Source organism: Prunus mume, linkage group LG5 (assembly GCF_029339155.1).
Source record: "Prunus mume cultivar Tortuosa linkage group LG5, ASM2933915v1, whole genome shotgun sequence".
NCBI lineage: Eukaryota > Viridiplantae > Streptophyta > Magnoliopsida > Rosales > Rosaceae > Prunus > Prunus mume.
This window is the reverse complement of record NC_142702.1, coordinates 12,442,489-12,455,631: the sequence shown is the minus strand read 5'-3', so window position 1 is coordinate 12,455,631 and position 13,143 is coordinate 12,442,489. Positions and strand designations below refer to the sequence as shown.

General features: G+C 46.6%; 1 protein-coding gene across 1 annotated transcript; it reads right to left on the bottom strand.

The window, feature by feature from the left end:
- Positions 1–1,151: 1,151 nt before the first annotated feature.
- LOC148916958 (uncharacterized) lies at positions 1,152–1,658 on the bottom strand. The gene has a single exon (XM_089052339.1). It carries the CDS (start codon positions 1,656–1,658, stop codon positions 1,152–1,154), a length of 507 nt encoding a protein of 168 aa, XP_088908465.1.
- Between the last annotated feature and the right edge of the window lie 11,485 nt (positions 1,659–13,143).

The following is a 13,143-nucleotide window of genomic DNA, read 5'->3' as shown; positions in this document are numbered from 1 at the left end:
TACTCGAAAAAGACTCCATTAAGTTCGTGCTTCATGGAGCAGCTTGTCTGCAATGGAGATAAGGCTTGTCGCCTGCGAGTGTATGTCAGGGACACAATGCTCGAAAAAGACTCCATTGAGTTAGGTGCTTCGTGGAGCAACTTGTCGCAATGGAGATGAGGCTTGTCGCCTGCGAGCGTATGTCAAGGACACAATGCTCGAAAAAGACTCCATTGAGTTAGTGCTTCGTGGAGCGAGCTTGTCTGCAATGGAGATGAGGCTTGTCGCCTGCGAGCATATGTTAGGGACACAATACTCGAAAAAGACTCCATTGAGTTTGTGTTTCATGACGCAGCCTGTCTGCAATAAAGATGAGGCTTATCGCTGTGAGCGTATGTCAAGGACACAACGCTCGAAAATACTCGATTGAGTATGTGCCGTGGAGCGACTTATCGCAATGGAGATGGGGCTTGCTGCAGGCATGTGTATGTTCGTAAGACATAATGCTCAAAAAAGTACTTCATTGAAAAGCTTGCTCTTGTATTGATGTTGGTGTGAATACATCGCTTTATTGAATAAAGGAAATTAACAACAAAGGTAACATCAAAAGTTGGTCGTCTTTAATGGAAGTACAGGAGGCTCGTCGCTGCTAGGAGCCAAGCTGGTAAGCGAAGAGTTTCATGGATAGTATCTCCGAAGGTGGTGGGCATTCCATTGTCTCGGAATTTCTTTTCCTTCTAGAGTATCAAGGGTGTAACTTCCTCTGCCCCCAGATCGGCTGACCACGTAAGGGCCTTCTTAGTTTGGCTTCATCTTCTTTGACCCTTGCCTTGGTGCTGTGATGAAAGTTTTTCTAAGCACAAGGTCTCAGGCTGAAATCGATCTTGGCCTTCCTATTGTAGTAGGGCGTAGCTGCTGTAAGCGACAACTCGAACAATGGCCTTTTCTCGTTCTTCTTTGAGCGGATCAAGGTTGACTTTCATCGCTTGCAGTTTGATCAGAGCGCCTACCTCAATGCTCATGAAAGGGACGTGATGTGTGGGAATGATTGCTTCATCCCATAGGCCGGGAAAATGGTGTCTCTCCGGTCGATCTCCTTTTGGTCGTGCGATAAGCCCATAGGACTCTGGCGGCTCGTCGACCCATTTTTCTTCTGCGCCTTCCGTTTTTCTTTAGGCCCAAAGCACTATCTTGTTGGATGCCTCTGCTTGGCCATTGCCTTGCGGGTATCGGGGTGTTGCAGATGTTGTTTGATGCCATACTTTGCAAAGAATGCGGTGATCTGCCGCCACGAATGTACCATTGTCGGTGACTATCGATTGCGGGCAATCGAATCTGCAAATAATGTTCTTCCAGATGAACCGTTCAACATCGGCCTCCTTGGTAGAAGATAAAGTCTCGGCCTCGATCCATTTGGTGAAGTAATCAGTGGCAACGATCATCATCTCTTTATTGGCAGGTGCCGTCGGCATAGGTCCCACCAAGTCAATGGCCCACTGCATGAATGGCCATGGACTGTTCTGTGGATGGTATTCCTCGGTAGGCGGGCCAGAACCGCTTGTAGCATTGGCATCGATCACATCTTCGAGCATACTCCGTGGAGTCTTGCCGCTTGCTAGGCCGAAATAGCCGATCTTGAGAGCCTTCGAGCAAGCGATCCGCCCACGTGATTTCCACATCCGTCATCGTGTATCTTGCGAGAACCTCGAGCGTTTGTGGGTACTTGATGCAAGTGAGATGAGGCCCGGAGTATGACTGCGGATAAGCATGTCGCCTTTCATGTAGTATCTTGCAGCCTTCGCTTGATTTTTCTGGCCTCGGACTTGTCCTCGGGCAGGTTTTCATTCACTAGGTAGTCAATAATTAGGTCTTGCCAGCTAGGATCCTCATCGATCTGCATCAGTCCGGCTGCTCTGCATCTTCTATGCTAGGTGGTGAAGGTGCTCGGACCGGGATGGAGCGTCTCGGGTATCCAGAGCCGATCCTAAGCTTGCGGTGCATCTGCGTGCCGTTCTCTGCTCTGGGAACTTGCTGGATGGTGAAGGTGGGAAATGCCTTCAACAACTCTTGGACTTTGTTAAGGTACAAGATCATCCTTGGGTGCTTCGTCATGTATTCTCCTGAGGCTTGACTTGTGATCACCTGGGAATCTGAGTATATGGCCAGCTTTTTGATTGATAGCTCCTTTGCCAAGCGCAAGCCAGCGAGCAATGCCTCGTACTCTGCCTCGTTGTTTGAAGCCGGGAAGCCAAGCGTGATAGCTTGCTCTAGCAGGGTTCCATCTGGGGTGATGATGACGACGCCTTTGCTCCGGCTCCTTTACAGTTCGACGCCCGTCTCGCGCAAGAATCGCCACATGTCTCGGGTTGGTCGAGTTGAGAGGTCTTATGCGCTCTCGAACTTTCCTTCTTTTGCCGACCCTTCTCTTCTTGGTGATGGTGTGAATTTGCAACAAAGTCCGCTAAGGCTTGAGCTTTTATTGCAATCTTGGCCGGTAGGAAGGTCGTATTGGCTTAGCTCTATAGCCCATCTTCTTTGACCCTTGCCTTGGTGCTGTGATGAAAGTTTTTCTAAGCACAAGGTCTCAGTGGCTATCGATCTTGGCCTTCCTATTGTAGTAGGACGCCAAGCTGCTAAGCGACAACTCGAACAATAGCCTTTTCTCGTTCTTCTTTGAGCAGATCAAGGTTGACTTTCATCGCTTGCGGTTTGATCGAGGCGCCTACCTTAATGCTCATGAAAGGGCGTGATGTGTGGGGAATGATTGCTTGTCCCATAGGCCAGGGAAAATGGTGTCTCTCCGGTCGATCTCCTTTTGGTCGTGCGATAAGCCCATAGGACTCTGGCAGCTCGTCGACCCATTTTTCTTCTGCGCCTTCCAGTTTTTCTTTAGGCGATCGGCACTATCTTGTTGGATGCCTCGCTTGGCCATTGCCTTGCGGGTATCGGGTGTTGACAGATCTGTTTGATGCCATACTTTGCAAAGAATGCGGTGATCTGCGCCGCCACGAATGTACCATTGTCGGTGACTATCGATTGCGGGCAATCGAACCGCAAATAATGTTCTTCCAGATGAACCGTTCAACATCGGCCTCCTTGGTAGAAGATAAAGTCTCGGCCTCGATCCATTTGGTGAAGTAATCGGTGGCAACGATCATCATCTCTTTATTGGCGGATGCCGTCGGCATAGGTCCCACCAAGTCAATAGCCCACTTGCATGAATGGCCATGGGATTACGTGGATGGTATTCCTCGGCGGGCATGCCAGAACCGGCTTGTAGCATTGGCATCGATCACATCTTCGAGCATACTCCGTGGAGTCTTGCCGCTTGCTAGGCCGAAATAGCCGATCGAGAGCCTTCGAGCAAGCGATCGCCCCCAGCGTGATTTCCACATCCGTCATCGTGTATCTTGCAGAGAACCTCGAGCGTTTGTGGGTACTTGATGCAAGTGAGATGAGGCCCGAGTATGACCTGCGGATAAGCATGTCGCCTTTCATGTAGTATCTTGCAGCCTTCTGCTTGATTTTTCTGGCCTCGGACTTGTCCTCGGCAGGTTTTCATTCACTAGGTAGTCAATAATTAGGTCTTGCCAGCTAGGATCCTCATCGATCTGCATCAGGTCCGGCTGCTCTGCATCTTCTATGCTAGGCTGGTGAAGGTGCTCGACCGGGATGGAGCGTCAAGGTATCCAGAGCCGATCCTAAGCTTGCCAGTGCATCTGCGTGCCGTTCTCTGCTCTGGGAACTTGCTGGATGGTGAAGGTGGGAAATGCCTTCAACAACTCTTGGACTTTGTTAAGGTACAAGATCATCCTTGGGTGCTTCGTCATGTATTCTCCTGAGGCTTGACTTGTGATCACCTGGGAATCGAGTATATGGCCAGCTTTTTGATTGATAGCTCCTTTGCCAAGCGCAAGCCAGCGAGCAATGCCTCGTACTCTGCCTCGTTGTTTGAAGCCGGGAAGCCAAGCGTGATAGCTTGCTCTAGCAGGGTTCCATCGGGGTGATGATGACGACGCCTGCTCCGGCTCCTTTACGGTTCGACGCTCCGTCTACGCGCAATCGCCACATGTCTCAGGTTGGTCGAGGTTGGTGAGAGGTCTTATGCGCTCTCGAACTTTCCTTCTTTTCTTGACCGGCTTCTCTTCTTGGTGATGGTGTAATTCGCAACAAAGTCTGCTAAGGCTTGAGCTTTTATTGCAATCTTGGCGGTAGGGGAGGTCGTATTGGCTTAGCTCTATAACCCACTTCATGAGTCGCTGAGAAGCATCAGGGCTGTGGAGGATTGATCTCAAAGGAAAGTCGGTCATGACGATGACTTGGTGAGCTTGGTAATAAGGTCGCAGCTTTCTCGCAGAAACCACAATGGCCAAAATGAGCTTCTCCAATTTCGGGTAGCAAGTCTCTGCATCGAGGAGAGCTTTTGACGTGTAGAATATCGGATGTTGGGCCCCAAGTTCTTCTCGGATGAGAGCTGAGTGACGGCCGAGTTGGACACTTGCGGATACATGAACAAGTCTTCACCGAGGCGGCTTTGAGAGCAGGGGAGGTGAAGTAAGGTAGGTCTTTAGACTATGGAAAGCTACTTCGCACTCTTCGTCCCATTTGTCTTTTTGTCCTTTCTTCAAAGCTTTGAAGAATGGTCTGCACTTGTCGGTAGATTTTGAGAGGATTCTGTTAAGGGCCGTTGCTCTGCCCGTCAGGCTTTGTATTTCCTTCACTGTGGAAGGCGACTTCATCTCGAGAATGGCTTTGATTTGGCGTGAGTGTGCCTCGATACCTCGTTGCATCACTAAGTACCCTAGGAACCGGCCAGACGATACACCGAACGTGCATTTACTTGGATTCGTTTCATGCGATATTGGCGGAGTAGGGTGAACGCCTCGGTGAGGTTTTTGAGGTGGTCTGCCCGCTTGGGGGCTTTAACCAACATATCGTCCACGTACACCTCCATGGTTCTGCCGATCTGCTCCTTGAAAATTTTATTGACGAGCCTTTGGTAGGTTGCTCGGCGTTCTTCAGCCCAAAGGGCATGACTTTGTAGCAGTAGGTACCTCTTTCGATGATGAAAGAGGTCTTCGCCTTGTCATCATCGTACATCATAATTTGATTATAGCCGGAGTAAGCATCCATGAAGTGAGCAACTAGTTGCCGGAAGTTGAATCCACGAGCTGGTCGATTCTCGGCAATGGGAAGTTGTCTTTAGGGCATGCTTTGTTGAGGTCGGTGTAATCAACGCATACTCTCCATTTTCCCTTTTCTTGTTTCGCCACCAGAACAACGTTGGCCAGCCATTCCGAGTAGGAGACCTCTTCAATGAAACCGGCAGCTAGGAGTTTGTCGATCTCGGCTTCAATAATCGCGACCCGCTCGGGAGCAAAGTTGCGTCTCTTCTGCACCACGGGCTTGCTAGCAAGGTTGACATGGAGCCGGTGGCAGATGATGTTTGGGTCAATGTCAGGCATGTCAGATGGTGACCACGCGAACATGTCTTTGTTGTTCGGAGGAAGATGGTCAGCTCCATCTTCTCGTCTGGGCTTAGGCGCGAGCCGATCCGCGCTTTCTTATGCGGTGGTGAGGATCGAGGGGTACTAACTCAACGTCTTCCTCAAGCTTCCAACCTTCTTCAAGGGAGCCTTCCGGGCGGATTCCCTCATCTCGATCCTTCTTGTTTGAATTGCAGCGCGAGCCGACCTGCGCCTCCTTCTCGGGCCGATCGGGATCGGGGTGCTAACTCAACGTCTTCCTCGGGCTTCAACCTTCTTCAAGGGAGCCTTCCGGCGGATTCCTCGTCTCGATCCTTCTTGTTTGGATTACGGCGGGAGCCGATCTGCGCCTCTTTTGTGGCGGGATCGGAGAGTACTAACTCAAGCGTCATCCTCGGGCTTTCAACCCTTTTGGGAGTCTTAGGACGGATTTCCTTACCTTGATCCTGGTTCCTTAAGCGCTATTGTGAGGCAGCTTCCTTCCCTTCGGGTTTGCTTATGCGCTAAGAGCGCTTCTGCCTCGTTGCGACTTGCATTCTTGGTGTGAAGCTGCAAATGCTTGCTCTTCTTAAGCCCTTGGTGTGCATTTTCTTGCCATGGCTTGGTCATCTGTTGATCTGCCCGATCCCGCCCGATCTTCCGATGTAGAGCGGATGTGATGGCCTCGATCTTGCGATCCACGGTCGGCCCAAGATTCCGCTGTATGGGAAACCTCGTCGATGATCATGAAGTTTTGCGGCGGACCATCGGGGTGAGTGGAGATCCGGTCGATCGTTCCAACAGTGATTGATGTGGCCCCATTGAAGCCGGTGAGCGATTTGGCAAGTTTGCTAATCTTGGGCTCGAACCCCATCTGTTGGATAACAGATAGTTGCATGATGTTGGCTGCCGCCCTCATCTACATGAACTCGCTCGATCACGGCTTGTTCAATTTGGATGCAGATGATTAGGGCATCATTATGTGGCAGGTCAAGCCCGATCAAGTCCTTCTTCTGGAAGCCGATGATAGGTGTATCCACAATGGCTGGTACTCCCGTTTTGACTTGGGAGACATAAGTTGCCTGAGCGATCTTTCTCTTGCGCTTCTTGGTGGTTAGCCCGGACTCTTGAGAGTCGGCTAGAATAGTGTTGATTCGAATGACCTTTTAGGGAGGTTCCTTGGCAGTGCATCACAATCCTCGATCTTGGATAGCCTTGTTTGCAACGAACTCGTGCAATGGCCTTCTCTAACCACTCCTCAAGGTGCCTTTTCCAAGCGTTGCGATTGTTGGTGTAATGACCGTGCTCCCGTGGAATGCGCAGTATTTTGGTGTCTCTTTTAGAGGGTCTCCATTCATGGATGGTGGTCTCCTTACCCACGGCTTGTCCTTCCCCGAGCTAGGATCTGGTGGATTGGAATAGCGAACTCGTGAAGGTCCTGTTTCGAGCTTCCCTCTTGGGGCCGCGATCTGCGCTTATCTCGGGCTTTTTGCTCGAACTGTTGCTCTTTTGGCTTGCCTGCTTCATCGGGTGGTCAACTTGCTTGCTAGCTTTCTTTGCGCGATACGATCATCGTCCCAAAATGCGTAGCGCTCTGCCATCGCGAACACTTCGCCAAGGTTTGACTTGGAGTTATGGCCAGCTCCCGGTATAGCTCGTGCTCGGTTGGCAAGCCCTTCTTGAAAGCTAAGGATGCAACTTGGTCGTTGCATCCTATGATGTTAGCCTTCTCAACCTTAAACCGTCTCAGGTAGTCTCGTAGAGACTCGTCTGCTTCTTGCGCAGTTGAGCAGGTGGTCTGCATGCTTTGTGACCGTCTTGTATGAGGTGTACTCCTTTGTGAAAATGATGGCGAACTCCTTGAAGTTGCCTATTGACGCGGACGGTAGAGTGTGGAACTAATCCTGAGCTGCTCCTCGCAGAGTCATCGCGAACACTTTGCACATCAAGGCGTCGTCTGCCTTGTACAGGATCATGGCGTTCTTGAAGTGCCTCAAATGGCTCTCGGGGTTAGAGTCCCCCTTGAATGGAGTGATGGATGGCGTTGTAAACCACTTCGGCGGTGGAGCTCGTTCTACCTCGTCGGTAAAGGGCGAGTAGTCAACTCGATCAATTTCCTTGCACAGGGCCTCCTCCGTGCTTCCTTTGAGTCAGAGACCTCGGAGTTGGTCATTTACTAGCTTCGCGACATCCTCTGCTCGCAGGTTGGAGTCTCGGGCCGACGCGTCTTCGGTGCCTCGAGCGCGATCGCTAACTTCTTCTCCGGCTCCCAAGGGTCGATCCCTTGGTTGCCCTGCCGGTGGGGCAGGAGAGAAGGTTGAGTTTGGGAGGATCCCTCCACAACTTGTCGTCGTATGTTGGACCTCGAGCGGGCTGGTGAGCATTGATCGTCATCCTCTGCTTGCAAGGAAGGTCTTTCGGTCGACGTCTTCGGTGCCTCGAGCGTGATTGGCTAACTTCTTCTCCGGCTTCCAAGGGTCGATCCACTTGGTTGCCCTGCCGTGGGGCGGGAGAGAAGGTTGAGTTTGGGAGGATCCCTCCACAGCTTGTCGTCGCATGTTGGACCTCGGCGGGCTGGTGAGCGTTGATCGTCATCCTCTGCTTGCAAGGAAGGTCGTTCAGGTCGACGTCTTCGGTGCCTCGAGCGTGATTGGCTAACTTCTTCTCCGGCTCCCAATGGTCGATCCCCTTGGTTGCCCTGCCGATGGGGCAGGAGAGAAGGTTGAGTTTGGGAGGATCCCTCCACAGCTTATCGCCACGACCGCTTACGAACTTGAGCTCCTTGTGGACCTAAGCGAGCACGAACATTGGATTGTGGGCCTAGCCTCTCGAGCACATTGGTCCTGGGTCCTAACCTCGAACGGCTTAGAGCACGGCTCGCAGGTGTCTGCGTCTCGTCTGCACGATCTCGCTCTCTCCTGCCGGTTTGCCCTTGTCCGACTAGCCTAGGACCTCTCGAATCGCTTGCCAGATGCTCGTGTGCCCTCCTCTCCTCGTCACGGGGTCCAAGATTAGGGCCTTAATTCAAGTTGATCGCCTGAGTAGCCGCCAATCGTTGTTTTGATCATCGACCTTCGTGTGAGTTGATCAACCCGCGAGTTAAGGTCCACCTGACTGCCCGGGTCAAGTAAAGTGGTGTGCATCGGGCCCAACGACATGTGGGCTAGGGCTCCATTAGACGCGTACAGGTGCATATGTCAAGTGTGATCGTAGAGGAGGGAGAGAATGGATCGCTTCAAGACTAGGGACGACGTCGAGTAGCCATGGGTGTGCAGCAAGTCCGGTAGTTAAGTGGTGTGGCTGTTCGTTCTCCGACGGCGGGACGGTGGCGAGCGCTCGATGTCGGCGGCGATTGCAAGGCTATGGAGGTTCCAAGGTCATGTGGCGGCTGTTCGCAATTCCAGCTGAAGGTGGCTGCAAAGCACTAGAAGATGGCTGCAAGGCGTTGGCAGCCATGATTCCGTGTTGTTGCATTGAGGTTTCCACCACGAAACCATGAGATGGGCCCGTCGTGGTGGCGTTACTCTTCGTACGTCTTGTATCAACCGTGGTTGTTTAAAAAAATGTGTGAAAGATGGATTTGGAGCACGCTTTGAATATATCTCGTGCTCTCAATGAAAGCACCAATTTGTGGGAGCAAATTTCGTCCCATTAGAATATTCGTCTAAGATTCCTTCGTCTTCTCCACTTCTCTTTCTCCCTGCAAAACAGATCGGGGTAAAAGGACCACACCCGGGGGGTGTTGGCCAAAAGCCCTCCGATGCCTAAGTTAGGTAGGGTATTTCAAGGAAAACTGGGTGGCGGAGCCGTGTGTGGTGGCGAACCTTGTGTCGAGAGAGAAAGAAAGTGGTGGCTAGGGTTTGTGAAAAATAATTTCTGTAGAGTTTCAAGTAGGAATTTAGACGTACCTTGACCTTTGTGCGTAGCAAGTATTTATAATGGTCTCCGAGATTAGGGTTTCAGAGGAATAATTCCATAGATGGAAGGGAATTATTCCTCCCCTATTTGGAATTGATTTGATTAATTAGGGATTTGATTTATTAGGGTAAATCAAATCCCTAATCGTGGTAGGTATCAGATCAAATCCTAATTTAATTAGGTAACTCCTCATTTAATTGAGAATTGGGGTAGGAATCAAATCAATTCCCAACTTAATTAGGTAATTCTCAATTTAATTGGGTAACTCCCAATTAAATTGAGTAACTCCCAATTAGGTTGAGTAATTCCCAATTAGGTCAAATAATCCCCAAATGGAAGGAATTATTTGACCTAGGGTATGATTTAATTCGGTTCCCACACTAAGAATATTAGGACTTCTTTAATGGTAGGATTATCATAAATTTCCTTTATTTGGGTTTTACTTTCCTATTTTTTTGGGCTTTTGGTGTGATCATCATTAGAATAGGAAAATATCTTTTCAATTTTAGTCAAATCATGCAAATCAAGTAATTTGGTTTTCGACTTGTTTTCTTTCTTGTAAAGAAAAAGTCTATAAAATAAGACCTCTGTACATTCAAATATATATAAAAAGTTTTAGGATATGTCGGTTTTAGGATACGTCGGTGTTTCTCCATTTAGTGTCGACTTTTGTCTACCAGAACCCAGAACCTGGTTCTTCAAAAAGCAATACAAATATCTGGGTTTGGGTAGCTTAAAGACGTTGATAACAAGATATGCCGTAGTCGACCCTCTGTTACACGACGATTTTTTTGTAAAAACCATCGTCTTATTCTTGTTTAATTTTATTTTTTTCAATTTATTCTCTGCTATGTGAATAAAGTAGTGTTTCATTGCTGGTCTTTTCACTTTATTATTGTTTGGGTCAAAATTCTGCACTCCAGCCCATTTTTGAAGAGAGGCCCATGAACCAAATGTTTGGGCTTTCATCTACAGGAATCAGAAAGGAAAAAACCAAGACACTGGAAAAGCCCATACCCTTTTGAACAAATTACAAATATAGCCATGATCTGAAAAGAGTAAAATACCATTTTTGACAATTAAAAACCGATACACACAGTTTTTGATAAAAGCCCAGCTTCTGAGAAAATCTCACCGGTTGATCTCTATCCCAAAAAGGCAAAAACGATATCTTTTTCTCAAGGAAGCCCCTATGTGACTTCCTGACTTTGATAAGTCATAATTTTCAACTATCACAGAGGAGTTAATGGGGAGTTAATGAAGGCAGGTCTTACAGGAGGACTTCTCCATGTTTTGCAGCCAAAGGAAGAAGATCAAAATCCCTTTATATATATATATATATATATAGAGAGAGAGAGAGAGAGAGAGAGAGAAACTCTGTACCTAAGCAGGTGACCTTTCCAAGAGATAAATAGACTGCATTTTCAAAGAGATAAGATACAAAGAGCATTTAGTGGACATTATAAATAACAAAGGCAGTTGGACCATTCATATAAACCTAATATTGATTTGCCCAAAGCGATCCAATGCTAGAAATCCAATCTAAGATTAGCAAAAGCTCCCAGACATCAATAGGATTGATATTCCTTAACAATCCCTGCACGTTCTGGACAAAATACTCATAAAAAAAAATCCAAAACATAAACAAAATCAAACATATAAGGACTTTTGGCATGCAGTAGAAGAAGAACAATTATTTAGTGGAGTAAATACCTAAAGACTTTATAAGAGTGTCAAATCTAAGATTGTCTAAAGGTTTTGTAAGCGTGTCCATTTTAGGATTAGAAATAATAGTGGATGCATGAAGACATTTAAGATTCAAATTTTCTAAAGCAGCAGGTTCACACACAACATTAGCTAAGGCACATATATACAGTTATGATTTTCCTTTTTCCTCCGACCTAACTTTGTCTTTGTTAATGGTGAGGAACGAACAGAAGAGAGTTTGGATAAGTGTTTTACCCATTTCATAAGATTTGAAATCTTATGTCGGATTCTTACCTTGGCTCCCATGACATGAGAAGTCGACCTTACAGTTCCATTATGGAGCAAGTTGCACCTTGGTCGAATATGGCCATGAGTGCCACAAAAAATGACAAATTGGAACGAATCTTTTGACTTCTTGAGTAGATGCAGGTTTAACAGGTAGAGAGGATTTGACAAACCTCATTTTCGACACAACGAAATACTTATTACTTGGTTCAAATCCCAAGCCTTGTTTGTCACCATCTCTTCTTCCCATGCTAATCATCTTGTCAATTTTTTATGCATCAATGATTAAAGAAACAATATTTTTCTTTGAATTTTTATGTTCAACTGTAAGGGCTTTGTTATCATAGGTTAGAGAAATAATTAACTTATTCTAGTCAGTCAACTTTTTCTGCAAAAACATCAACTTTTCGTTCATACCAGCACTTACCTTTTTGGAATTTGTGTCAGGGGACCCGTTTACAATCCTGCTATTTTCCAACTTCAGCATGGCAACAGAATTGACAATCTCTTCATTTCATTTGCTGAATTTCTGAGAAGCATCCAACAAATCATCATATTTCTTCATCATAAGCTTAATATTCATATCTTCACAATCACGATTCTTCTTTGTTGGTTTATCCGAGCGTACGGTTGTGATAAGTGCAATGGCCTTCTCATCATTTTTAGAGTCAGAATCAATGTGACTCCATGTAGTATGTAGTGCCTTATTTTTGCCGTCCTTTTGTTTCTTTCAAGTGTTGGCACATTCCGAAGATATGTGACCGTAGCCTTCACATTCGAAGCATTTGACATTTTCTTTTTTGGTTCTTTTATTCATTTGACTTGCAAGATTTAGACACACCATCAGTATAATAAAAAAACTTATTTTAGAATATATATATATATATATATATACCTGAATTATTCTTTGACTCTCGACTTCTTGAATCTTAATTCTTAAGAAAGTTCATGAATCGTCTTGTGAGAAGCGTCAATTCCTCATCATTGCAATCCTCATTTGAATGCCCATCATCTTCTTCGTTCACAACTTTGAAAGCAATATTTTTGCTATTTTTAGGAGGTTAGTGTTTCATCTCATAGGTTTGGAGAAAACCTATGAGTTCACCCACTTTCTTAGTATTCAAGTCTCGAATCTCTTCAATGGTTGTGACCTTCGGTTGAAACCTCTTAGGCAATGATCTCAAAATCTTTTTCATAACCTTATCTTCTGAAATATTTTCACCTAAGTTTGAGCATGTATTCACAATGACATATAGTTTAGCATAAAATTCATAAAAAAAATTCATTCTCATCCATCACAAGTGTCTCAAACTATAGGTTGTGCATTTGGAGTTTAGCTCCTCTTACTATATCGGTTCCTTCATGAGTCACCTGCAAAATGTCTCAAGCTTCCTTAGAAGTATCACAACTACAGATATATTCAAATTGATTAGAAGAGATAGCAGTAAATAAAGCATTTTACCCCTTTTGGTTACGAGTTCAATTTTCCTGTTTCCAATTGCCCTGTGCCTCCATGTTTCCTTTCTAATTTTTTGACACATGTCACTCCATTAACTTCTAACCTAACATTGTTAACTTTTAATAAAATTAGAAAAATAAACTAATTATTGTGAGAAAATAAAAAGGGAAAAACCAACAGCCACCATAGCAACACACCCACCACCCAAGATGGTCAGCCACCCAACCCTCTGGCAACAACCCTTTCTCCTCCCATCTCTTCCTTACCGCAGACAAAAGCCTCCTTTCTTTTTTTTTATCTCTCTCAGTCTTGTCTCTGTTACGATCTTGA

Coding starts and splice junctions, on each gene's coding strand:
- LOC148916958 (XM_089052339.1), bottom strand. CDS start 1,658: ATGTGGAAATCACGTGGGCGGATCGCTTGCTCGAAGGCTCTCAAGATC.